Source organism: Pelophylax lessonae (assembly GCF_965119305.1).
Source record: "Pelophylax lessonae genome assembly, chromosome: 2".
NCBI classification, from domain to species: domain Eukaryota; kingdom Metazoa; phylum Chordata; class Amphibia; order Anura; family Ranidae; genus Pelophylax; species Pelophylax lessonae.
In genome coordinates this window covers 303835634-303860192 of record NC_138769.1, presented here as the reverse complement: position 1 = coordinate 303860192, position 24559 = coordinate 303835634, and the positions used below count along the sequence as shown (strand labels likewise).

General features: G+C 41.3%; 1 protein-coding gene across 1 annotated transcript in view; it reads left to right on the top strand.

Annotated features, from left to right (window-relative positions):
• The window catches only part of ITPR3 (inositol 1,4,5-trisphosphate receptor type 3), a 544698-nt gene that overhangs the window by 176429 nt on the left and 343710 nt on the right, over positions 1–24559 (top strand). Inside the window, exons 14-17 of the mRNA XM_082246986.1 lie at positions 4156–4297; positions 5500–5661; positions 7196–7368; positions 16280–16399. Of these exons, the coding sequence (XP_082103112.1) occupies positions 4156–4297; positions 5500–5661; positions 7196–7368; positions 16280–16399 (597 nt within the window). The remainder of the gene's footprint in view (positions 1–4155; positions 4298–5499; positions 5662–7195; positions 7369–16279; positions 16400–24559) is intronic.

Genomic DNA, 24559 nt, shown 5'->3' with positions numbered 1-24559 from the left:
GCCTTTGATCTGTGTGTTTTAGAATGATGCAGAGAAGAGAGGGCTGTAGGTAAGCAGGTACAACTTATGTCAGAGGATTTGTTCCATCTCTGTGTTTCACCTGAGGCTGTCACTTCAGTGGGTATATGTAAGGGTTTACAACCAGAAAGGGTAAGTGTTTAAACTAGAAAATGTCTTTAAAAGTTCTCATGTATCCATGGTATAGCTAGCAGTAATAAGTCACAGTTAAAGTGGAGTTGCAGCTGTTTCTGTGTTTATTAAAAGACAGCTACAAAAAGTGTAGTAGCTGATCTTTAATAGACACACACTCACCTGTCCCACGATCCAGCGATGCAGCCACCTGAAGCCTCAGTTCTCTCCCTCGGCTTTCCCTGGTGCTGGCATCACTAGTTTGGGCATCCGGTTGTGACAGCTTGCGGCTTCACATCCGGGTGCACACTGCGCATGCACGAGTCGCGCTGCGCGTCCTGAATGGAAGGGAGGGGGAGAGGAGAATTTCCTAGGTGTCTCGAGCGGAAGTGGGAGCAGGTACCTGTCAGACTAGGTACCCACCCCCCCAAAAAAATGACATGCCAAATGCGGCATGTCAGGGGGTCAGGAGTCCTTAAAGCGGAACTTCCACTTTTGGGTGGAACTCCCCTTTAAGTTGTTATGTTGTTTCAAGTTGTTTCTGAGTTGTCTAAGGTTGCTTTTGCATTCCTGTTGATTGTATGAGTATTGAAAGCAGCCAACCTTACCCAACTATTGAAAGTCTGTTTCGCATGTTATAGTGGGGTTTTTTCTTCTTCGGGCATCATTTTATCTCTCACACTCAATGGTGTGATCAAATATAAACAGTGTACATAAATTGCTTCATTGTGCAATATAACACCCCCTTTTATGTATTCCAGTAGCTTTTATTATACTGCCGTATAAAAGTGTCTAGAATGTTTTGCACCCATAACCTTGTCACTGTTGTGTAAAATTGCCTTTAATCCCGTATTGCATATAGTTCTTCCAAAACTTTTCCTCAAGTGCCATCAACAGTTCATGTTTTATTTATTTACTTATTACAGGTGATTATATAACGCTGTCAATTTACACAGCGCTTTAGATAATTATTATTTATTCACATCCATCTCTGCCCTCAGGGAGCTTACAATTGTAGCAAGGTTTCCAGGCCTATGGCCTGATGTGGGTCTGCAATTAGTACCGGTAATCTCTCCAGCCAATGTGAGCTGCGACCCTGGGTGTGACAACTGAAGCAGCGACAACTCCGGCATCTTTGTTTGTGGTTTTTATTGGAATAAAGGGTATGGGAGAAGGGAATGAGCGGGATACTCCTTGAGGCTTAAACTAAATACAATTGGGACTTTACTTCTGAAATGCCCATTGGCGCTTCCTTGACGCCAGCCAACGCTCACGGACACTGAGAACACTCTGTAGAACAGAAGAAGTGCTGAATCCTCAACTTATAGTCCAGAAGATCCAAAACTGAGAACTGTAGAACTCCTGACACTGTTGTACTATGAAAGTCACTGAATACTTTCCCCCGCCTGGCACAGCTTGAGGTAGTATATAGTAGAACTCTGTATAGCTGTCACTTTAACTGGCACGCTCTGTGCAATTCAGGGCCCAAACTGCAGGTGCCCCCTTTGACCTTAAACTCTTCAGGGACCACTGACTATGCACCCCCCTCTGTAGCTTCAGGGTCCTCAACATAGGTATCCCCTTTACAGCTAGCTGACACTGAATCCCAGAACCTCTTCCGGAGTGGCCCCCTCTAACTTCAAGCAGACCCCCAGGGGCAATCCTCAGTACTCACGATCTGTGTAGGCTTTCCTGGGACTGGACCCCTCTCTCTCTCTCCGCAGGCTCACTGCACACCGCATCCTCTCAGCTCAACTCAGCACTCTCTGAACACTCAGGCGACACGCTGAGACATCCGCCTTCCTCAGACAGGAGGAGAGACAGCCGCACTCTCCTTCCTGGGACTCTGCTCCCGCCAAAGACACTGTGCCACGCACTTCCCCCCAAACTTATACCCACTCTCAGAATCCTTTGCAGCATAATCTGCCTTCTGGGTTAGTTACAAGCTGGGATGTGTCCCCTGATTGGGCTTCCCACACTGCCCTATGAGAATACTCTCACAGGGGTCAGTGGGGATACTTCTTCCCTCAGCAGGCACATCTGGAACCCTGACACCCTAGCTAAATAAATCACAGCCCTGCTGTTAGGCAGAGAAGGCCTACTATATTTTTACCTAGCAACTACCTGTAGGGTGCTACACAATCTAAGGTCCCTAATTCAAATTTAAAAAATTGGGGCCACTTTAGGCAGGAGCCAAAGGACCTACCAGTGTGTCCAACCACAGCGGGAGTGCGGCTCCGGCGGCACTCACGCACCCCCTAGAGCCCTTTTACCAAATCAGGTACGCGATTTTGCGTTTAAGGGCTGCCCTGCCGCAGTAAATGTACCTGGGGCAGTCCTTAAGTGGTTAACATACAGTATATATACACAGTAAAATCACTATGCAATAAATGTATATCAATTACAGATATGTGTAATGGAAGCTGCACTGTGGGGTGTTGCGTCCAAGAGGCGCATCATCCTTAGTGCTGAGCAAGCAACTATATCATTTTATTGGTCGGTGATTTTATATGTATGCTAGGGCACATTGTTCTCACTATTAGGCCTCATTCATACAGAGCATACTGCTGTCTGCATTTGAGGCCAGGCATGCATATCAAATTGGGAGCAGTGGCCTTATTTTAGTGTTTAAGCTAGGGATCTACCGATTATCAGCAATGCCGACATATCGGGAGCCGATATGCACTTTCACCAATATATCGGAATCGGCCCCTGAGGTTACCGATATTGCCGATATTTCGGGAAAGGGCTTGTACTGGGGTGATGGCTGCAGCTAGAGGCATCACCCTGGTACTGGCATCCACAGCTGTCTTGTAATGACAACTGATGCGGATGAGAAGCCCTCGGCTGTCATTACAAGGAGTGGGAGGGGACGTCCCCCCCATCCCGTGGCTCGCCCTGGTCTCCCATCCCACCGGGAGACCCGGGCAACCATCCTGCATGGCCGCCGAAGACCCGATCAAGCTGCATTCGGCTCTGATCTGGTCTCCATGTAAAAACACGGAAGTGATGTCATGCTACTCGGCGCCAAATTAAAAAAAATGACAGCATTCAAAACAGCCAAACTTGGCGTTTTGAATGCTTTTAAGTGCAAAGGAGGGGTTTGGGGTCTTTTAGACCCCCAGATCCCTCCACAACAGTAAATGTAAAGAAAAAAAAAATGTTTTTAAATGTACAAAAATATCGGCCGATAGCGATATTCAATGGCCAAAATATCGGTATCTGCTTTAAAAAAACTATATTGGTCAATCACTAGTTTAAGCACTTTTTTTAAAATTATATAGTCTATCATTTGTCCTTATTTACATAGCAGCTAGGAATAATTTTAAAAGAAAGGAGCACAGACTTTCTAATTTTTTTTTATTTTTTTTGCCTTTTTTGTGAAATTTAGGGGCAGCATTTTTAATATAAAAGAGGCATACTATGTCCCTTCCTTACCTGCCTGTACAACTTGAACTATGAGCTGTGCACCTCAGTCACACCTCAGAGTGGGGCACAGACCACCCCTCTTCCTGTCACCCCTTGTAATGGGACATATCACATAACAAGAGAGGGGAAGACGGAGAAGCTGTCACCATGCCCAGCGGGTGCCACACTGAGACTGAGATAGAAACTGTAAGTACACATCGGGGGGGGGGGGGCGCAGTTTCCCATCTTTGCCCTGGGCACTGGATGACCTTGTTCCGGCTCTGACGTCAGCCCCCACCTCACGCGGAGCGAAGCACCCAGTAGGCTATTTCAAAGGTTCAGCCTCTTCATTGCATTTCGAACAGGTGGTTGGATGCGTAGTGGTGCTAGCTGTGCTTGTATTGTTTTCCTTTACATTTTAAATTGCTGCCTTGAAAGTGCTAGAAAATGTATTTTTTAAAAATGCATTTATTGTAAGTCTGCATAAGTAAACCTTTGAGAACATAGCATAGGAAAATTGACAAAAATTTTATTTCATTTATGCACTTATTTATATAACATTCTTTGAGTACAATTTGGTACTGCAAGTTAAAGGACTTTTTATTTTTCGCTCTGTAGGTTTGCCATCAAGCTTTTAGAAGATCTGGTATTCTTTGTAGTGGATGTTCCCAACAATGGTCAAAATGTGCTGGATGTAACAATCACCAAACCAAACCGAGAACGCCAGAAGCTTATGAGGGAGCAGAACATACTTAAGCAGGTTAGAATAATTAAGAGAAAGATAGGGAAATGGGAGTGTCTTGAGTTGCTGATGTGCTTCTTTTGTTTGCTAGTATCATTTTTTTTTTTTTTTGGAAGTAAACTTCTGCAGTAAATTACATTGTACTATGCTACCATATTTTCTATTCTTCCTTGCCATCTTGAGTGATGGATGATTTAATCTCATGTTTAATTTGTTTTACTTAACCACTTCAGCCGAGGCCTATTCTGGCACTCCTCTCCTACATGTAAATATTGTTATTTATTTGATAGAAAATTACTCTGAAACCTCCAAACAGTATATATATTTTATTTTGCAGAGACCCTAGGGAATAAAATGGCGGTCACTACAATTTTTTTTGTCACACGGTATTTGCACACCAGTTTTTTGAGAAAAAATAATGTCATAAATTAAAAAAAACTAAACACTATAGGTAGCCCAATTTTTTTTGTATAATGTGAAAGATGATGTTGCGCTGAGTACATAATACCTAACATGTCATGCTTTAAAATTGCGCACACTCGTGGAATGACACCAAATTTTGGTATTTAAAAATCTTCATAGGATACGCTTTAAACATTTTTACAGGTTACCTGTTTAGACTTACAGAGGGGGTCATGCACTAGAATTATTGCCCTTATGCTCATGTTCACGGCGATACCTCACATGTGTGATTTGAACATCGTTTACTTATGTGGGGTCTTTAAAATTATACATTTTTTTTATTTATTTTATTTTCATTTTTACACTTTCCCTTACATTTTTTTTTCCGATCACTTTTATTCCTATTACAAGAAATGTAAACATCCCTTGTAATAGGAATAGGGCATGACAGGTCCTCATTATGGAGAGATCTGGGGTCTATAATTTCCCAGATCTCTCCTCTATGCTGAAAAGCCTGAGATCAAATAAAAAAAAAAAAACATCTCCGGCTTTCTAGCTAAAAAAACGTCAGCGTTTACATCTTTGCAGGGAATCGCCAGCAGATAAAAACGATTTTTGAAAGATGCCTGCAGCTGCAGGCATTATTCAGATATCTCCACTTAAAACTAAGGACACCATATGATGTCCACTTAAGGTTAAGTGGTTAATAATATTAATGGCTGTGTTTGGGGTTTAAATAGTATCTGTATTTAAAGTTTTCGTTTTTTTTTCATAAATGTTAACAGCTGGTTTTTCTTCACATTTTCCTCTGTTTTCAGATATTTGGTATCCTAAAGGCTCCATTCAAGGATAAAAATGGCGAGGGTCCACTGCTCAGACTAGAAGAACTTTCTGACCAGAAAAATGCTCCATATCAATATATGTTTAGACTGTGCTATCGAGTTTTACGTCATTCTCAGGATGATTACAGGAAGAATCAGGTATGGGATCTGCATATCTAATAATTTTGCTACACAGGCATATTTATAAACACATTTGTTAAACATGGACACAATTGCTGTATTTGTAAGGCCCCTTTCACATGGGGTGGATCCACTAAGCAGACTCCGTTGGCTTAGCAGGAATCGCTCTGATGATCCCCGCTAACGCAGGCAGATGACAGGGCCATCTCTGCTTACTGTGCAGAGATGGACCTGTCAGAGTCCCGCTCTTCTCTATGGGGAGATCGGTTGAAAATGCACAGCATCCGATCCCATCTGATCTGACCCGCTGGACGAATGGCAAACACATGTTCGCTGACATCCGCCTCCCCATAGAGGAGAATAGGTGGCCCAATCAGGTCCACCTGAAAAACGGACAGGCGGACCTGATTGGTCTGATCGTGTGAAAGGGGCCTAAAGCACATTTATTGAGCAGGTTTGCATACAGACTCCCTGGGTTGAGTAAAATTTGCAAGCATTTATCAGCATTCGTATCTTTATTGATCATTTTTGTATTTCTCATGCTATGTTTATATTACATTTGCTGTACATATTTATATTGTACATATAAAAGGCCGAGTTAGGCAATCTTTTCTCCACCTCCTTTCCTTCTTCTCTTCTTTTATCGTATTCATACATGATTACTTGGGTTCTGTTGAATTACTGAGGTTCTACCATTATACTGTAGTGAAGAAATGTAATGGGTTACAGAAGCGAACCTAGAATTGGGTAACACAAAAAGCTAAACATGCATACATTTATATATGTGTACCTTTGTTAATTAATAATAATCCTAATATTGGAAAAAAAAAGATTTGCTATGGAAATGTGTTGTTTCTAATGTGTTTTGCAATGGCTCAGCAGTTAAAGTGGTTCTAAAGAATGAAGGTTTTTTACCTTCATGCATTCTAATACTTACCTAAGCTCAATCTTATTCCAGCGATGTGCACGAGAGCAGCGGCTCTCTAGGGTCTCCCCTCCTCATTGGCTGAGAGGCTGAGATGCAGCAGCAGGAGCCATTGGCTCATGCTGCTGTTAATCACAGCAAGTGAATAGGAGGATCGGAGGCTGCTCTGTGCAAAACCAATGCACAGAGCAGGTAAGTATAACATGTTTGTTATTTAAAAAAATCCTTTACAAACACTTAAAAGAGTTACATATTTTTCTTTCAGAGAAAACATGTTAAAAGTTTAAAAATTATGTGCCACCATTTTAGCTGTTATTGGGAGGGGTACTTCTTTTTTTGGGGATCCAATAAAAAGCACCCCCCAGTGATGAAGGAAATGCTCACTCTTATCAGCAACACAAGGGAATGGACACTTACAGCCCCTTTACCATGGTAATAGCAATCAGCATACATGGTAGCAATGGAAGGAAACGAGAGGCAATTTCATTTTCTTTTTCCTTATTCTAACTTTTTTAAATGAAATCAATGTAACCTCTAAAGTCATCCTTTATAAATATGCTTCTTTTTCTGTTGCTGTTACTTAACCTACATTCCCCTGTACTGTGTTTCCTTGTTATTTCACTGTAGGAACACATAGCCAAGCAGTTTGGTGTCATGCAGTCTCAAATTGGCTATGACATTCTAGCAGAGGACACTATTACTGCCCTGCTACACAACAATCGTAAACTTTTGGAGAAACACATAACAAAAACTGAGGTAGAGACATTTGTTAGCCTTGTGAGAAAAAATCGCGAACCACGGTAAGTCACCTTTGCTATGTGGAGAAATCTTTTTCAGTCTGATTCATCAGTTTTTTTTTTTTCAGAATAGAATGCAGTTATATGATAATTTTTTTTTCCAGATCATTCTCTATATGTTCCTGTCACAGAGTAAGTCTATGTATGCTGGGCACATGATTTAAAATTCATAAACAGACGTTACCTATAGTGCAATCTACATTTCAAAATGAGCAGTGGATCCAGAGAGATAGTGTGGTAAAGCTATATGGAAATCTCAAACTTTTCTTTTACAGGAAAAGTTCAGGCTAACGTACAACTTTATACTCTTTCATCTCTTTGGATCTGCTAAATGTTTTGACATAATAAAGTTTTTAGTACTCCTGCATTTTTTTTTCTTTGAATGATCAGGTTGGACTATCCAGGTTTTTGTCAGGTTGACTTTAGCATCAGTAAAATTCTGGCGATAGCAACGTGTTTTGCTAAATATAAATCATAAGAATAGCAGCTTACTGCTGCATTTTGTTTTGGATTCAGTTACTGTCAAAATAGATAATTAATCATATTAGTGTACAGGTTATACTCCAAAGTCTGCTTGCAATAGATGGAATTCCATATAATTTGAGGATGATGCAAAAATGTTTAGCACCTCTACTTAAATTACATGTTTTGTAGATGTTATTTGACAATAAAGTAATCAAAATCTTGCAGCATAAAGAGAGAGACTGCCAGCTGTCTATGAATAACATATATAGATTTCTGCCAGAGAAGGTGTTATCCCACTACTGGCTGACAGGGTGCCCAGACTTTTCCATATGTCTAATTTATTGTTTTCCAATCTGTTAATTTGATAAATAAATTGTCATTTATACAAATTAGTAGAAATATGTTTAATTTTGTTTACTGAAGAAATAATTATCACTTAATTTGATCAAGGGGTGCTCAAGGCAAACACAGGCTATGGGGCTGATTTATAAAGAAAACCAAATAGCGTTCGTTATTCACTCTCCAACAGATGAGTAGCTAAATAAATGCATGCAGTGTTCAGCTTGCAGTATCATATTGGGGTATTCTCTGCATAATGCTGTAAATAGCACTACGTGATTGGAGAATATGGTCATATGGCTTCTGAGTCTCACAGCAAGCAAACCACTACTGAACTCTGTAAATGTTTTTTTTTTAACTAATCCAGGCCTCACCCCAAATACTGTAGAGCACAGCGCACAGATCTACACTCCCCCCTGGTGTAAGACATTGCCTTTTAGGTAGTAGGAGTAAATATATGGTGGATAGTATATAAAACTATGTAGATAAATAGGTAAAAAGCACATATGTATAAAAATAAATACTCGCGCTATGGTAAAAAATGAAGTGAAAAGAAAGAAAATAATTAGCAGCAGATGTGAATCCCTTGTAAACATAAAATATATAAAACAGCGCTAGCATCATATAAACATATACAGGTCCCTCTCAAAAAATTAGCATATTGTGATAAAGTTCATTATTTTCTGTAATGTACTGATAAACATTAGACTTTCATATATTTTAGATTCATTACACACAACTGAAGAAGTGCAAGCCTTTTATTGTTTTAATATTGATGATTTTGGCATACAGCTCATGAAAACCCAAAATTCCTATCTCAAAAAATTAGCATATCATGAAAAGGTTCTCTAAACGAGCTATTAACCTAATCATCTGAATCAACTAATTAACTCTAAACACCTGCAAAAGATTCCTGAGGCTTTTAAAAACTCCCAGCCTGGTTCATTACTCAAAACCGCAATCATGGGTAAGACTGCCGACCTGACTGCTGTCCAGAAGGCCATCATTGACACCCTCAAGCAAGAGGGTAAGACACAGAAAGAAATTTCTGAATGAATAGGCTATTCCCAGAGTGCTGTATCAAGGCACCTCAGTGGGAAGTCTGTGGGAAGGAAAAAATGTGGCAGAAAACGCTGCACAACGAGAAGAGGTGACCGGACCCTGAGGAAGATTGTGGAGAAGGACCGATTCCAGATCTTGGGGGACCTGCGGAAGCAGTGGACTGAGTCTGGAGGAAGACTGGGGAGAGGGAAATGCCAAAATGCCTGAAGTCCAGTGTCAAGTACCCACAGTCAGTGATGGTCTGGGGTGCCATGTCAGCTGCTGGTGTTGGTCCACTGTGTTTTATCAAGGGCAGGGTCAATGCAGCTAGCTATCAGGAGATTTTGGAGCACTTCATGCTTCCATCTGCTGAAAAGCTTTATGGAGATGAAGATTTCATTTTTCAGCACGACCTGGCACCTGCTCACAGTGCCAAAACCACTGGTAAATGGTTTACTGACCGTGGTATTACTGTGCTCAATTGGCCCGCCAACTCTCCTGACCTGAACCCCATAGAGAATCTGTGGGATGTTGTGAAGAGAAAGTTGAGAGACGCAAGACTTAACACTCTGGATGAGCTCAAGGCCGCCATCGAAGCATCCTGGGCCTCCATAACACCTCAGCAGTGCCACAGGCTGATTGCCTCCATGCCACGCCGCATTGAAGCAGTCATTTCTGCAAAAGGATTCCCGACCAAGTATTGAGTGCATAACTGAACATAATTATTTCAAGGTTGACTTTTTTTGTATTAAAAACACTTTTCTTTTATTGGTCGGATGAAATATGCTAATGTTTTGAGATAGGAATTTTGGGTTTTCATGAGCTGTATGCCAAAATCATCAATATTAAAACAATAAAAGGCTTGCACTACTTCAGTTGTGTGTAATGAATCTAAAATATATGAAAGTCTAATGTTTATCAGTACATTACAGAAAATAATGAACTTTATCACAATATGCTAATTTTTTGAGAGGGACCTGTATATAACAGTCCAAAGCCTATTGCTGTTTACATGCTGTTTTACTGCTACCATTTTGTAAGTATGTTTTTATTGCGCCAATAAACTGCAACTCTATGGTACGTCTCTATTGGCTCCTTCTCTTTGTTCCGCATTTGAGGATTACTGGAACATCTTAGAGGCTACTGGGGAGTTCTTGATCCATTCCTTGTGACCCATCAGTTCTATTTGAATCAAGCCTGTTTGACTCCCAGACTGAAAAGCTGGGGGTCCATTGTTCCTGGTAAGTTGAAACACAAAAGGGGATGTGCATGTCACATCACGGAATTAATTTATGTGGAGCACTTTAGCACTTTTAAGAAGATTGGAGCACAAGAGAACTTTACATTGATTACATCACTTTATTTGGACTGTTATTTATATGTTTATATGATGTAAACACTGTTTTATTTCTTTCAAAAAGCACATATGAGCAGGTAGCCCAAACAGTAGACTACAATGCAGTAAACACTAAAAGGAATGCTGCTGAGGGAGAGGGAAATCCACCTGTAAGATATAATTCAAGGCAGGGGAAACCATAGCAGACCTCATGGTGTAGTAAAAAAGTCCACTGTTTTAATAAACAAAGATAAAAATATACTTGCAAAAATGTGTTAAAACGCACATTATAGTTCAAGAGGAACAGGCCCACTGCATCACAAACTTATCCCAGAAGGGATGGATTGATGAGCACCCACAGCGTCCAGATCGCTTATGGAGCCAGCTGACAGATGAGAGACTGCGAGCATCCTGGGCTGCTTCACATCTACTTGGCTGTCTCGATTCCTAAGGACAGCCCTTGATAAATGATGGTCCCCTGGGGAGGAGGTGGTCACAGGACTCTTGTTCCCCTTGGACTATATGCGCTGTTTACCCTTGTCCTCAAATGTTTTTTTTAAAGAAGCACCTTGGTCACGAAGAGGTCATTCAAATTTTTTTTTTTTAAATCAACTTGATCTGAGCTAAACAATACCTAAATGCAATGATAGTAATTAGAATAGAAGATGGTAGTTGGAAGTATTTAAAATTGAAATAACTTGATATTCTCAAAAGGTGAAATGTTTTTGACTGATGATCTTCTTTTATATTAAAAAATGGTTGAAGAATTTACAAACATCCTTCTGCCTATGTAAATTGTTTTTATTGATTTAGATGGCATTGCAGCTCCAGCTGTTATCTATGTCTATCAAGTCCCCCATGTGAATCCTAGGCTTTTTTCTAGCTCCTCTATGGCTCTGAACACAGTCATTATAGAGATGTTTGTAACCAATCTTAAAGTTTTTGTGGTTCAAACTTTTTGAGGCTTCCAGCAATAAAGAGGTACATAAATGGTGGAGGTCAGTGGTAGATTTGTGGGGGGAGCATGAGGGACTAGGATGAAGTGTGCAGTAATATTTCAGGAAGACATATCTAAGAGAGGATGGAGTCTATTAGTAAAAAAGGAACCAATCTTTGCTATATGCTTAGTTATAACTGAACAAAAAAAAAAGGCTCTTCTATTGCAGTTCTTTGGGTAGTGTTGCTTTAAGCCTGGTACACACTATTGTTTTTTTTTTTTTTTTTTTCCCCATTTAACTGTCAGCTCCGATCGGAGCCTCTGTACTATCGAACTGTTGTGTTCTGACAGGGGGACAGCTGGCTTCTGTAGGACAGGGTGCCATACACATGGGCCGAATGTCAGTCTTTTTTTTTCCCCGCTGATGTCGGCCACCATCTGGCCCATTTATGAGGCTTAAGAAATATGTTTAAATTTTAGAACAAACAAATAACAATGAAAGCAAAGTTGCCTTCCTATCATTTTAATCCTCAGATTACACCTTGAGTCACTGCCCTGGAACATGTATTCAAATTCCAAGTTTAGATTTTAGTGGCTGTATACAGTATTTGTTCTGGATCAACGTCTTAAAACATTGCAGGTAGAGAAAGCCAGGCATTTAGTGTTTTTAGAAGATGGTTAAAAATGGAATTCACACATTACCCTGTAAAGTTTAATTTAATAATTAGCTACCTAAAGACTGAGAAAACAGGCTGCTCTGTGTTTTCTTTAAGGTATTACCTTTCAAGATGTTCCAAGATGTATCAAGATAGTGTTTTTAGTTAATAGCTGAATATTCGCATTAGTTAATTATAGTAGAATTAGATCTCCAAGAAAAATACAGAAAAAAAGCCCAAAAAAAACAAAGCAGAAAAAAGGGATACATTATTCGATGTGAGTCACTTTTTTTGGGGGGCCCGTGGAGCCCAGCTTACCTTTGAGAGCTCTGGAAACCCATTTTCCAGCTCCCCCCGCCCCTCTTATATTTAAGTCACCCTGTGTCTATTAGTGGCACGGGGTGACCAAGAAAAATGACAGACAGCTACCTAATTGACACTGAGAATATGGCTTGGATTACCACTCAATGTGGGATCGCGGTTCCGTTACTTTGCTGGCAAATGGTGGGATGCTTCCTGCAGTCTGGGACACCGCTGCCACCAATGTAATGGTGGCAATGGAATGGAACCACAACCCTCAATGTGCTTGTGTGCTTCTGTCAGAATACCACTTCCTTCAGTCTTGAACATAGATATCAGATATTTTAGCTGCCCCATATAAAACTAGCCGAGATTAGCTTGTATAAGATCTGGAACATTTATTGAACAAACTCATACCGAATATATACCCCACCAGGTCAGGTGCCTGATTACATTATCATATGCAGATGAAATTGTGCACAAAAATATAATTAACATATCTAAGGAACAACCAACACAAACAGTATTCTACTTTCCCACTAGCAAATAATAGATGGCAGTGATTTAATTAATTTGAGCTAATTAAAGCGGTTGTATACTGCCGAAAAAAAACAAAAAACAAACCCTGCAAGACAAAGGCATAATGAGCTAGTATGCATTGCATACTAGCTCATTATGAAATACTTACCTAAAAACAAAGCCCCGACACAGACGCCCGGACACCGCTGTGGGAGCTGTCATGCTCCCTCGGCGTCTCTTCCGGGTTCGGCGGCTCCGGCCACTCATGCCCCGGAGCCGCCGAACCCGGAAGAGACGCAGAGGGAGCATGACAGCTCCCACAGCGGTATCCCTTGGCGTCTCTTCCGGGTTCGGCGGCTCCGGCGCATGAGTGGTTGGAACCGCGATGACGTCACTCCCGCGCATGCGTGCGGGAGTCACTTTCCGGCATGTAGCCCGGCAAGGAACTCTGAAGGTCCGCCAGACCTTCAGAGCACATGCGCCACTAGCGCCAGCAGCTGCATGCAGGGCAAATATCTCCTAAGCGGTACAGAAGTAAAAGTAAAAAAAATTTGTATACTACTGCTTTAACTAGCAGACTTGCCGTCATCAAGCTCATGAAGTACAATACACATCATTATAAGTGTAAACCCATGCCCACAGTAGACAATAGGTGAGTTAATCAGCCCAATCAACAATGTGTGGAAGACAGGTGGTTGAGCTGATGACATTAGCATCTGCCATGAGTCTGACTGTGCGGAGCATTTCCCTATTGGCAATAGGCAGCTAGCCCTTTAACATGGATCCTAGGCCTAGAGTCTGTGTGTCTTGGGGAGATGTGGACTTGAATCCAAAGTAACATTACTACAAGGGTCCCCCCCAGCATACACCCCAAAAGGAGCAGTGCTCCCTCACAAGCCAGGGCCCATAGTCAGTAGGCAAGAGGCTAGCCTGCAGTCCCCTCCAAAAGCCCCTGTCCTGAGTGAGTTTGTCACATTTCTCCCCCTTCAGAAGGAGACGATTCTGGAGGAGACCACAGATGGATTGACTTTTAAGTTAGTCTGCAGTTCTAGTCCCCAATGCCTGTACCCACACAGTGCCCCAAACAAATTGTCCGGAACAGAGCATTACTCACCCAGCCAACCTCTGCCTCTCTTGTAGAACATGCCCGCCGCTGGGAAGAAGCGTGGACTGGCCCTTCTCCCTGGAGTTCTTTCAGCCGCTGGAGAGAAGACAGGGTGGCTGGGCTCACTTCGTCATGCTGTTGGGGATCTGGGCTGACTGCCCAGCATCCCTGGGGTATACAGGTGGAGACTGTAGTCTCATCCCCTTTCCCAGGAAAGCCATTCTTTGCTAGTTGAAGGCAGAGGCCAGCAGCACTCTGCTTTGTTGCCAGCTCTTCTTCTGTGTTGGTGTCATCCTTCTGGGGCACTGTCTGCTGCTGGGAAGGGGAGTCGGCTGCTCCATCTTCCTTACCCTCATCTATCTGTTGGGACATCCTTTCTCTGGTACCGTCCCTCAGGTGCACAGAGCCTGGCTGGGGAGGGAAGATAGTTTCCTCTGCTCTGACTCACTGTTGGGGAGGGAGGACGACAACCTTCTCTCCCTTTTCCCCCTGGATCCTGATCTGCTAGGGAGTGACCGCCCTTGGCTTCGGGAACTTCCTTAGGTATGGTTGCCAATGAGCAAAGCACACTGTTTCTGTGCCACATTGCCGACTCTTCAGCCAGAATTTACGGACTGTCAGCTGGGACGTCTGGATATTCCCAGGTGAAGGGAGCCCATCCCTGGCAATGAGCAGAGTTTTGCAGCCGTCTGTAGGGGATCTCCAGCTCCCATTCCTGAACGGCCAGAAACACCACATCTTCCAGTGCCTAGAACACTTTCGAGATGTTCAGGATCTCTTTTCTGTAATCCATAATTTCCTCTAACCGCCACTCCAGATAGCTCCCAAAGTTAGCGTCCCCTGACAGCTTCCTGTTCAACAGTCCCAGGCTACCATAGCCAAAGCCTTCCGTTGGGCTTTCATCCACTATCCAAGGGCTTGCTTGGGATACATGCCACCGGAGGGCTCTATAGCTCTCTTTCAAAAGCATCTCTACCCAGACCAACCTGCTTAACTCAGCTGTCTGCTCCTTGTGCGGTTTATCTCCCAAAAACAGTACCCGCAATCCATACTAGGAGCAGTACCTTTCCTGGATGGAGGGAGGGATTTTTCCCTGATGCCGCTGCTCACAGGCTAGTGTTTCCTTCCAGAGTTCCAAGCTGATTGAATCATACCATCCTGGCAGGGCCTGCTCTGACACTGGTCCCCTGTGCTGTATCCGCATCTCTTGCAAGCTCCTTCCGAATTCCTCTTCCATGGCAGCTGGTATCTGTATCTCTTCTGCTATCCAGACCTTGAATCCCAGTGGAGGTTTGGATGTTCCAGACTGCAGGAAGCATCCCACCGCTTGCCACCAATGTAACGGAACCTGCAACCCCCTTAATGTGCTTGCGTGCTTCTGTCAGACTACCACTCCCTTCAGTCTTGAACATAGATGTCAGATATTTTAGCCATCCCCATACAAAAACTAGCCGAAAATAGCTTGTATAAGATCTGGAACATTTTATTGAACAAGAATACAGGCTTTTTATACACATGAGAAGTATGTCAGTGACCACCCAAATATTTACCCAAAACATCACACAATGGTTAAATAACGAGGTACAGCTGACACAAGGCTAATCCCATTATAGAGGATCTTCCAGGAGTTAACCAAATTAGCCACCAGACAGAAACAATATGAATGAATGGCAATCCACATCTAGACAATGCTTTGATTGTTTTGGAGTCACAGACTTCATGGCAAAAGGCTATAGGTTTCACAGTGTAAAGTGGGATTAAATCTTCATATATTTCTTGAGGTATATTGTTGATAAATTTTACTGTGCCATTTGAAGTAATCCAAACCATATTCTCAGTGTCCATTAAGTAGTGGTCCATCATTTTCTTAGTCACCCTGTGCCCTTAATAGACAGGGTGACTTACACATAAGAGGGGACTAGAGAGCTGACAGAGGGTTTTCGCAACCTCTCTGTAACCTGGGTTCCACGGGCCCCCCCAACCAAAGTGTCTTCCGTCACAGTTAATAACTGAATATTTGCATTATTTAATTATAGTAAAATTAGATCTCCAAGAAAAACAAACAAAACAAAAAACAAAGCAGAACAAATTGACACATTAATCCACCAACAAGCAAGAGTGGGGAAAATATATTGATTCATATCTGTCAGTGTAAAGATATGAGGTTTAGATACTGCATATATTTCTCAATGTTTATAAACATATTTTTCTTCCAGGTTTCTAGATTATCTTTCAGATCTGTGTGTATCTAATCATATAGCAATCCCAGTTACTCAGGAGCTCATCTGTAAGTGTGTACTAGATCCCAAGAACAGTGATATTCTCATAAAGACAGAGTAAGTACTCATATTAACATAATAATAATAGCTACATAATGACTACGAATAATCTTAAAGTGGAATGTTATTTATATCCTGTAAATACTTGAATTGCAAGGCATCATTACCTAATAGATCAGAGATTAAGAACAGTCCTGTACCTAGCTGCATGTTATGATTTGTGACAAAAATTTTAATAAATGCCTTAAAGTTTTTCTCTTAATAAACTGCTTATTTCATCTCGCAGTGCTTTGTATTGGCAGAGTTGAGTAACAGCCACAACCTAAACACAAGATTCACACGCAGACTTGCATTGCATAGCATGGGAGGGCTTGTGTTTGTTGCATTACAGATTGCACTGGGTCTTGAGCAGCCCATACATGAGTCAATTCTTTCCATTTAGTTAGCAGGATGAACAAAAATGTGAATAGGGAATCCTCCCTGTTGAGCTATTGTATGCTGACAGTGGGGAGACTTCCCCACTGTCAGAATACACTGATCAGGGCTACTGGTGATAGCCTATGGCATTGATCAAGCAGGGAAAACCTGACAGGGTGGTTGCACAGAAGTCAATCAGTGGATTGACTTCTGTACAACTACAATGCCCATACATGGATTGAAATTTGGCCAGTCCCCACTGAACCGGCTGAATTTTGCACAATGTATGGCTGAAATTACTCTTGTGTCTTTTGAACTGCACAGTTATGTTTGAACTAAACCCATCTATTTAACGGTTTTAAAAAGCATTCATGGATGCTGGGATTTCTAACTCACATTTGCCTCCACCAAAATGTCAAATCATCAAATGGCTGGTGTTATAACTGATCACATGTTCAGCACCATGGCAGTTGCAGATCAAACAGAAGCGAACTTCCTTGGCTATAAAGGATTAAGAGGGTTTAATTCTGCTTTAGGGCTTTCAGTAGATCGGCCTGTACTAATTTAGCAGTGCCTAAAAATGCCTAAAATTGGAGAGCAGCTGAGCATGTCCAGAGCAGGGTGAAACAGTGTATTACTGGATTTTAAATGGTATAGACACTTATTTTTATATGTTTATATAGCTATACCTGCAAAAGGGGCCAGCCTGAAGTGATCTAGCAGGACTTAATTTTCTGACTAAAGTTCCACTTTTAAAGAATGCTTATAGTCCTTAAAGCATAACTTAGATACTCTTACCAGCTGAGAAAAGTTTGAGAGCCTAGAATCTGTAAGTGGCATTTTAAAGGTCAGCTCCACTTATTCTCACCACTGATGAGTAGTCCTTTAGTATCCAGTACCCACAGCATTTCATTAAAACTGGATGTGTCATCAAGCAAAATGCCTTCAACTCAGACAGGGAGACAGTTCGCTCTCCAGTAATAATTTAGCAAACATGACAATAATATGTACAGTACAAATAGTTGCTAGACTTTGTAATCAAATGTATATGTAAAAGATGAATGTGCACACATATCTCAACAAGAAATGTATACATGACAAAAATGTAATTACAGGTGCAAAAAAATTAGAATATCATTAAAAAGTTAATTGATTTCAAAAATTAAATTCAAAAAGAGAAACTATATATTTTATAGATTAATTACACACAGAGTGCTATATTTCAAGCACTTCTTTCTTTTAATTTTGATGATTAAGGCTTACAGCTAGCGAAAACCCAAAATTTTGTATCTCAGATATTTAGAATATTGTGAAAAAGTTCAATATTGTAGTCTCATTGTGTCACACTTTAATCGGCTAATTACCTCAAAACACCTGTAAAGGTTTCCTGAGCCTTTAAATGGTCTCTTAGCCCATGTTCATGTTCATGTTCAGCTGAACTTGACGATTTCAAAATGGCCTCAGTGTGAACCTGGGCTTAGCCTGGTTCGGTAGGTTACACAATCATGGGGAAGACTGCTGACTTGACAGTTGTCCAGGAGACAGCCATTGACACCCTCCACAAGGAGGGTAAGTCACAAAAGGCCATTGCTAAAGAAGCTGGCTGTTCACAGAGTACTGTATATGTAATGGGAAGTTAAGTGGAAGGGATAATAGTGGTAGAAAAAGGTTCACAAGCAACAGGGATAACCGCAGCCTTAAAGGAGTTGTAAATTCAGGAAGGTTTTTTTATCTTAATGCATTCTATTCTATTCTATTCTATTCTATTCTATACTTACCTGTGCCCCCTCTCTGTCCGGCGATGTCCACGAATCCCTCAGCCGTCCTGGGACTCTCCCTCCTGATTGATTGACAGCCGCGGGAGCCAATGGCGCTGCAGCTGTATCTCAGTCAAAGTCAGTGACCCAATAAGGAGAGAGGGGGTGGGGCTCGCTGTGGGGCACTCAATAGGAGGGAGGGGCCAGGAGCAGGAACTAAGGACCCCGAGAAGAGGAGGATCCGGGCTGCTCTGTGCAAAACCAACTGCACAGAGGAGGTAAGTATATCATGTTTGTTATTTATTTATTTATTTATTTTGAAAAATTAGACTTTACGATCATTTTAGGAGAATTGAGAAGCAAAGGCCGTTCAAGGATTTAGGGGAGATTCACAAGGAGTTGACTATGGCTGGTATCAGTGCTTCAAAAGTCACCACACACAGACGTATGCAGGACATGTCCTACAAGTGTTGTATTCCTTGTGTCAAGCCACTCCTGAACCAGAGACAATGTAAGAAGCGTCTTACCTGAGAAAAAGGACTGGACTGTTGCTCAGTGGTCCAAAGTCCTCTTTTCAGATGAAAGTAAATGTTGCATTTCATTTAGAAATCAAGGTCCCAGAGTCTGGAGAAAGAGTGGAGAATCCAAGTTGCATTAGGTCTAGTGTGAAATTTCCACAGTCAGTGATTATTTGGGGAGCCATATCATCTGGTGGTGTTGGTCCACTTTGTTTTATTAAGTCCAAAGTCAGCACAATTCTCTACCAGGAACTTCTAGAGTACTTCATGCTTCCCTTTATTGACCAGCTTTATGGAGGTGCTAATTTCATTTTCTAGCAGGACTTGGCACCTGCCCGCACTGCCAAAAGTACCAATACCTGGTTTAATGATCATGGTATCACTGTATTTGATTGGCCAGCAAACTCGCCTGACCTAAACCCCATAGAGAATCTGTGGGGTATTGGCAAGAGGAAGATGAAGACACCAGACCCAACAATACAGATGCAAAATAAACCTCCTGCGCTCTAGTGAAAAAACAATGGTGGGGAAAAAGAGGAACACTTCCAATGGGCTTAGATGGATATGACTACTGGTCTTGCCGCCCCCTCAGGACCAAGGGTATCCGAAAACAACTGAAAGACAACAAAAAAAGAAAGGGGCGCACCGACCTAGTACATCACCACTAAAAATGTTTATTAAAATAGTATAAAATAAGCATTATACTCACAAACCAGATGTGAATATCGCACATTACAACATGTTCAACATAGGGTCTCCAAGGTGGCCAGGGTACTACGCGATGCTGGATGGCATGCTGTGTACCACATAATAAACCACTGTGGCTGGGCTGAAGCGTTTGTGAGTATAATGCTTATTTTATAATGTAATATAATATATATTATAATTAATATAATAATATTATAATATATAATATAATAATAATATATAATAATATAATATTTTATAATGTTTATTTTAATAAACATTTTTAGTCGTGATGCACTAGGTCGGTGTATCAAATGGTGGATAACAACAAAATTTATAATTCAGGTATACTGGACAGCCACTGACCTATCTCATGAATATTAAGAATGAAAGCACACACCAAGAGCAGTTTTGATAAAAAACATAAAACAAAACTTTACTGGACATCATAAACACAAAGCTTCCTTACACATCTTAAAAGTTACCATTACTGGACATCATAATGCATAAAGCTTCCTTACACATAAAAGTTTCCATGAACAAATACACTGTCCCAAGAATATTGAATAAGTACTTAGCTTTGGTAGTTGTAACAGCTTCCAATGGATGTCTGCAACAAAGGACAAAGGTCTTGGCCGCATGTTTCTCCAAACAGCCAAAATGAACAAAAGCAAGCAAAGCTACATCATGGATGTTTTCTCTGTGTGACTCTCCAAGGAGTGAGGGTGATGGAAAAGAGGCTTTCTCATGCAAATTAACCCTTTTTATAGTACTGTGCACAAGAGACCGCCCGCAGGATGTGGTCATACCTCTTGTCCACTCACAGGTCATTTTGAGTGAGGTCATCCACACATGGCTGCACCTCCCCCCTACAAGCACATGGTTCATTAAATATGTGGAAGCCATTTTAGAACCACCTGTGGGTGAGAGATTATTATTATTACACATGTATTGGGAACATTTGTAAAAAATCCACAACTGATACAATCCACCTGTTGATCCCATACATTTGCAATAATTACCAACATTACAAACAATTACATACATTTCTGCTTCTTTACAAAAAATATGCCTACAACATGCACAAGCTAATTATCTTAAGCATGTACAATGTGTATGCAATAAAAAAAACTTCTTAGAATTCTATCAAATCAAAAACAGACATGTTCCTTTTGCTCCTAAACCAATCAGACTGGTTTATTTGCATATCAATGGGGAGGGCCATAGCTTGCAAGAATCTAGGGCCTGAAAATCTAAACTCCATATTATGGCAATAAAGTCACTACAAATAGACCATGGCAGCACATACCACCTGTTGACTATAGCATGTGAATCTTCAACATCTCCTTTGCCAGGAAAGGGCAAAAATAAACCCCCCGTTCAATGGGAGGAAAAAATTCCCTTTCGACCCCCGTATCATCAGAGCGGTCAGACTAAATCCCTGGCAGCTACAACGTTAAGCAATGTCCTTGGCAGTCTGTGGAAAGAAAATCCCAAATGATGAAAGTTCCTTGTTCTCCTCCTGGTAAATGCTCAGATGTAAGTCCACTCCAATTAAGCCACCATCAGGAAATCATCTGCATCTTCCTCAGGCTCTCATCTTCTGGTCTGTCCCATCCCATCCGGTTTGGTCCTGGTCCACCTCTCGATGCTCGGTACCTTAATAGAATTAGAGACAAAGCGGATTATATGTTCCTTCCACCTGTGCCAAAACACATAGCTCACTGCTCACATTTAACTGCAAAACTGTTATAGGGTGCCCACTGTTGCCTGGTTACATTTTCACTGAAAGGCTTTGACTTCCAACGAAAGGAATAAACTTGCATGTCTCTCCGTGCTGTCCTGCGAATACTAGCCTGCTGTTGTCCAATCGGCACAGCATGGCAGTATCTAGCAAAATGCCCCATTCTATGACAGCAGAAACACTTAATGTGGCTGAATAAACCATTCCCATTTACTTGTTCCCATTTCTTAAACAAAGCTGGTGTAGGGAGCCCATCTATTTTCTCTCTAGGAACCCCCGCCTTAAGTAAATCAGTCTACATGTTTCTTCTGGAGACCATTAGGGATGTAACGATATCAAAATCTCACGGTACGATACAATTTCGATATTGACCTCACGGTACAATATTTATTGCGATATTGTGGAAAAGCTCATGGTATTGTTAAATAGCTCATGATAGTGTTTGTGATGATAATAGCGAAAAAATACCGACATTTATTCTGCTTTTGCCAGTCAACAGGCAATTTATTATTGTATTTATGGATCCATGACAACATAAAACACTGATCACATAGTGCTTTTAAAGTGCAAGTTGTAGTCAGGAACATCAATATTCTGTATAGTAATATTTGGTTGCATAACTGATTCTTCTGTGCAATGTTCAAGTTAAGAAGCAGCTAGAACAATTGTAAACAATAGGCAATTCCCTTTAAGTGCAAACAAAGATCAAGTTAAGTCAGGTTTAAATGTGCAAGGCAAATAAAGGCAGCCTTTTAAAACTGGTATTTAGGAACATAATTAAACTTAAATAAAATAGTCAGTCAAAAAGCCTTTAAAAAAAACACTGACCTATCATTTAGCTTATGTTCACGTTTTTCATCAGAAAGATCAAAATATCTACATTGCAAGAAAAAAAAAAAAACCAGTAAAAAAAATCCTTAAACTCTGGTCTATGTAGTTAACAATGATTTGTTCCGCGGGACTGTGTTTATTCCTCTTGCTTTTTGACGGACACCTGTCCTTTTAATATTGTAACCCAACCACGACGATATCGAGACACGACCACGACGATATTGAGACGACCACGACGATACGATATCGCGATATCTTCGATATCGTTACATCCCTAGAGACCATAGGCCTTGTCTTCCTCGCAGGCTTAGGGCCTTTGTCCTTTGTGGCATCTCTGCCTAAATAAGATTGAACACACTTCAAAGCCACAGCAGGTTTAACTTTACCTAAATACTTTACCTCGCTTGCAGTTTCTTCGGTCACCACTGCAAGCTGCTCCTTGGGCTCAATTTGAGTAGGCCTCTTTTCCACTTCATTCAGTTCATCACAAGCACTATTCCGCAAACCATTCTCTCCACCATGCTCACAATTTATTTGACCTTTTCTCTGATGTGTGATTATCGGGCATGCATGACACTCATTCAGATCACCACTACCATCAGAACAGGACACATCCTCTCTAGCAACTACTCGACGTGCATTACTTTGACCCAACATCTCTTCACTTCCTGCAACTCTTTCTCAAGCGCTTCATTCTTCTGCACCTCGCTGCAAAAGGCCTGCACGACCAACCACCCTGTAGTGGCAGCGGCTTTCCGCTCCTTTTTTGAATACACGCTCAAATCTAAACGCAAAGCCTGTGTACCCAGTTCAGTACCAAGGTCTGGATAGATTGGAGCAGCATATTTAATCAATTCCTCTGCAATGGGTTTCCAGTACCCAGAACAGACCCAGGTAGGAATCGCCCCGTACTTAGAAACAGATTCCTTCCCTCCTGTTTTCTTGCTTTTCTTAAAAAGACTAGGCATCTCTACTCTCAGGGAGAACACAAATGCAAAATCAATCACAATCTTAGTGTATTGCCCTGGCTCAAGGTGACTGTACTCAAGGCTTATTCACTAAACTGCTCACACTAGCAGCAATTTAATGAATACTACACACACACCCTCTATAACACTGTCCTTAGGGGCTTATCCACTAAACTGCTCACACTAGCAGCAATTTAATGGACACTACTCATACACCCTCTTATTACACTGTTTTTAGGGCTTATTCACTAAACTGCTCACTCTAGCAGCAATCAAATGAATAACACTGTGCTTAGGGCTCATCCACTAAACTGCTCACTCTAGCAGCAATTTGATGGATGCTCACACACCCTCTATAACACTGTCCTTAGGGCTTATCCACTAAACTGCTCACACTAGCAGCAATTTAATGGACACTACTCATACACCCTTATATAACATTGTATTTCATCCAAATATTCTATATTTAGTGACCATGCAGTATCCTGCCGACTACGCCAGTTGTATCAAATGGTGGATAACAACAAAATTTATAATTCAGGTATACTGGACAGCCACTGACCTATCTCATGAATATTAAGAATGAAAGCACACACCAAGAGCAGTTTTGATAAAAAACATAAAACAAAACTTTACTGGACATCATAAACACAAAGCTTCCTTACACATCTTAAAAGTTACCATTACTGGACATCATAATACATAAAGCTTCCTTACACATAAAGGTTTCCATGAACAAATACACTTTAAACATACAACCCTTGTCCCAAGAATATTGATTAAGTACTTAGCTTTGGTAGTTGTAACAGCTTCCAATGGATGTCTGCAACAAAGGACAAAGGTCTTGGCCGCATGTTTCTCCAAACAGCCAAAATGAACAAAAGCAAGCAAAGCTACATCATGGATTTTTTCTCTGTGTGACTCTCCAAGGAGTGAGGGTGATGGAAAAGAGGCTTTCTCATGTAAATTAACCCTTTTTATAGTACTGTGCACAGGAGACCGCCCACAGGATGTGGTCATACCTCTTGTCCACTCACAGGTCATCCACACATGGCTGCACCTCCCCCCTACAAGCACATGGTTCATTAAATATGTGGCAGCCATTTTAGAACCACCTGCGGGTGAGAGATTATTATTATTACACATGTATTGGAACATTTGTAAAAAATCCACAACTGATACAGTCGGTGAGCCCCTTTTTTTTTTTTTTTTTTTTTGTTGTCTTCCAACAATACAGATGACCTGAAAGCCACTATCAAAGCAACCAGGGCTTTCATAACCCATCAGCAGTGCCA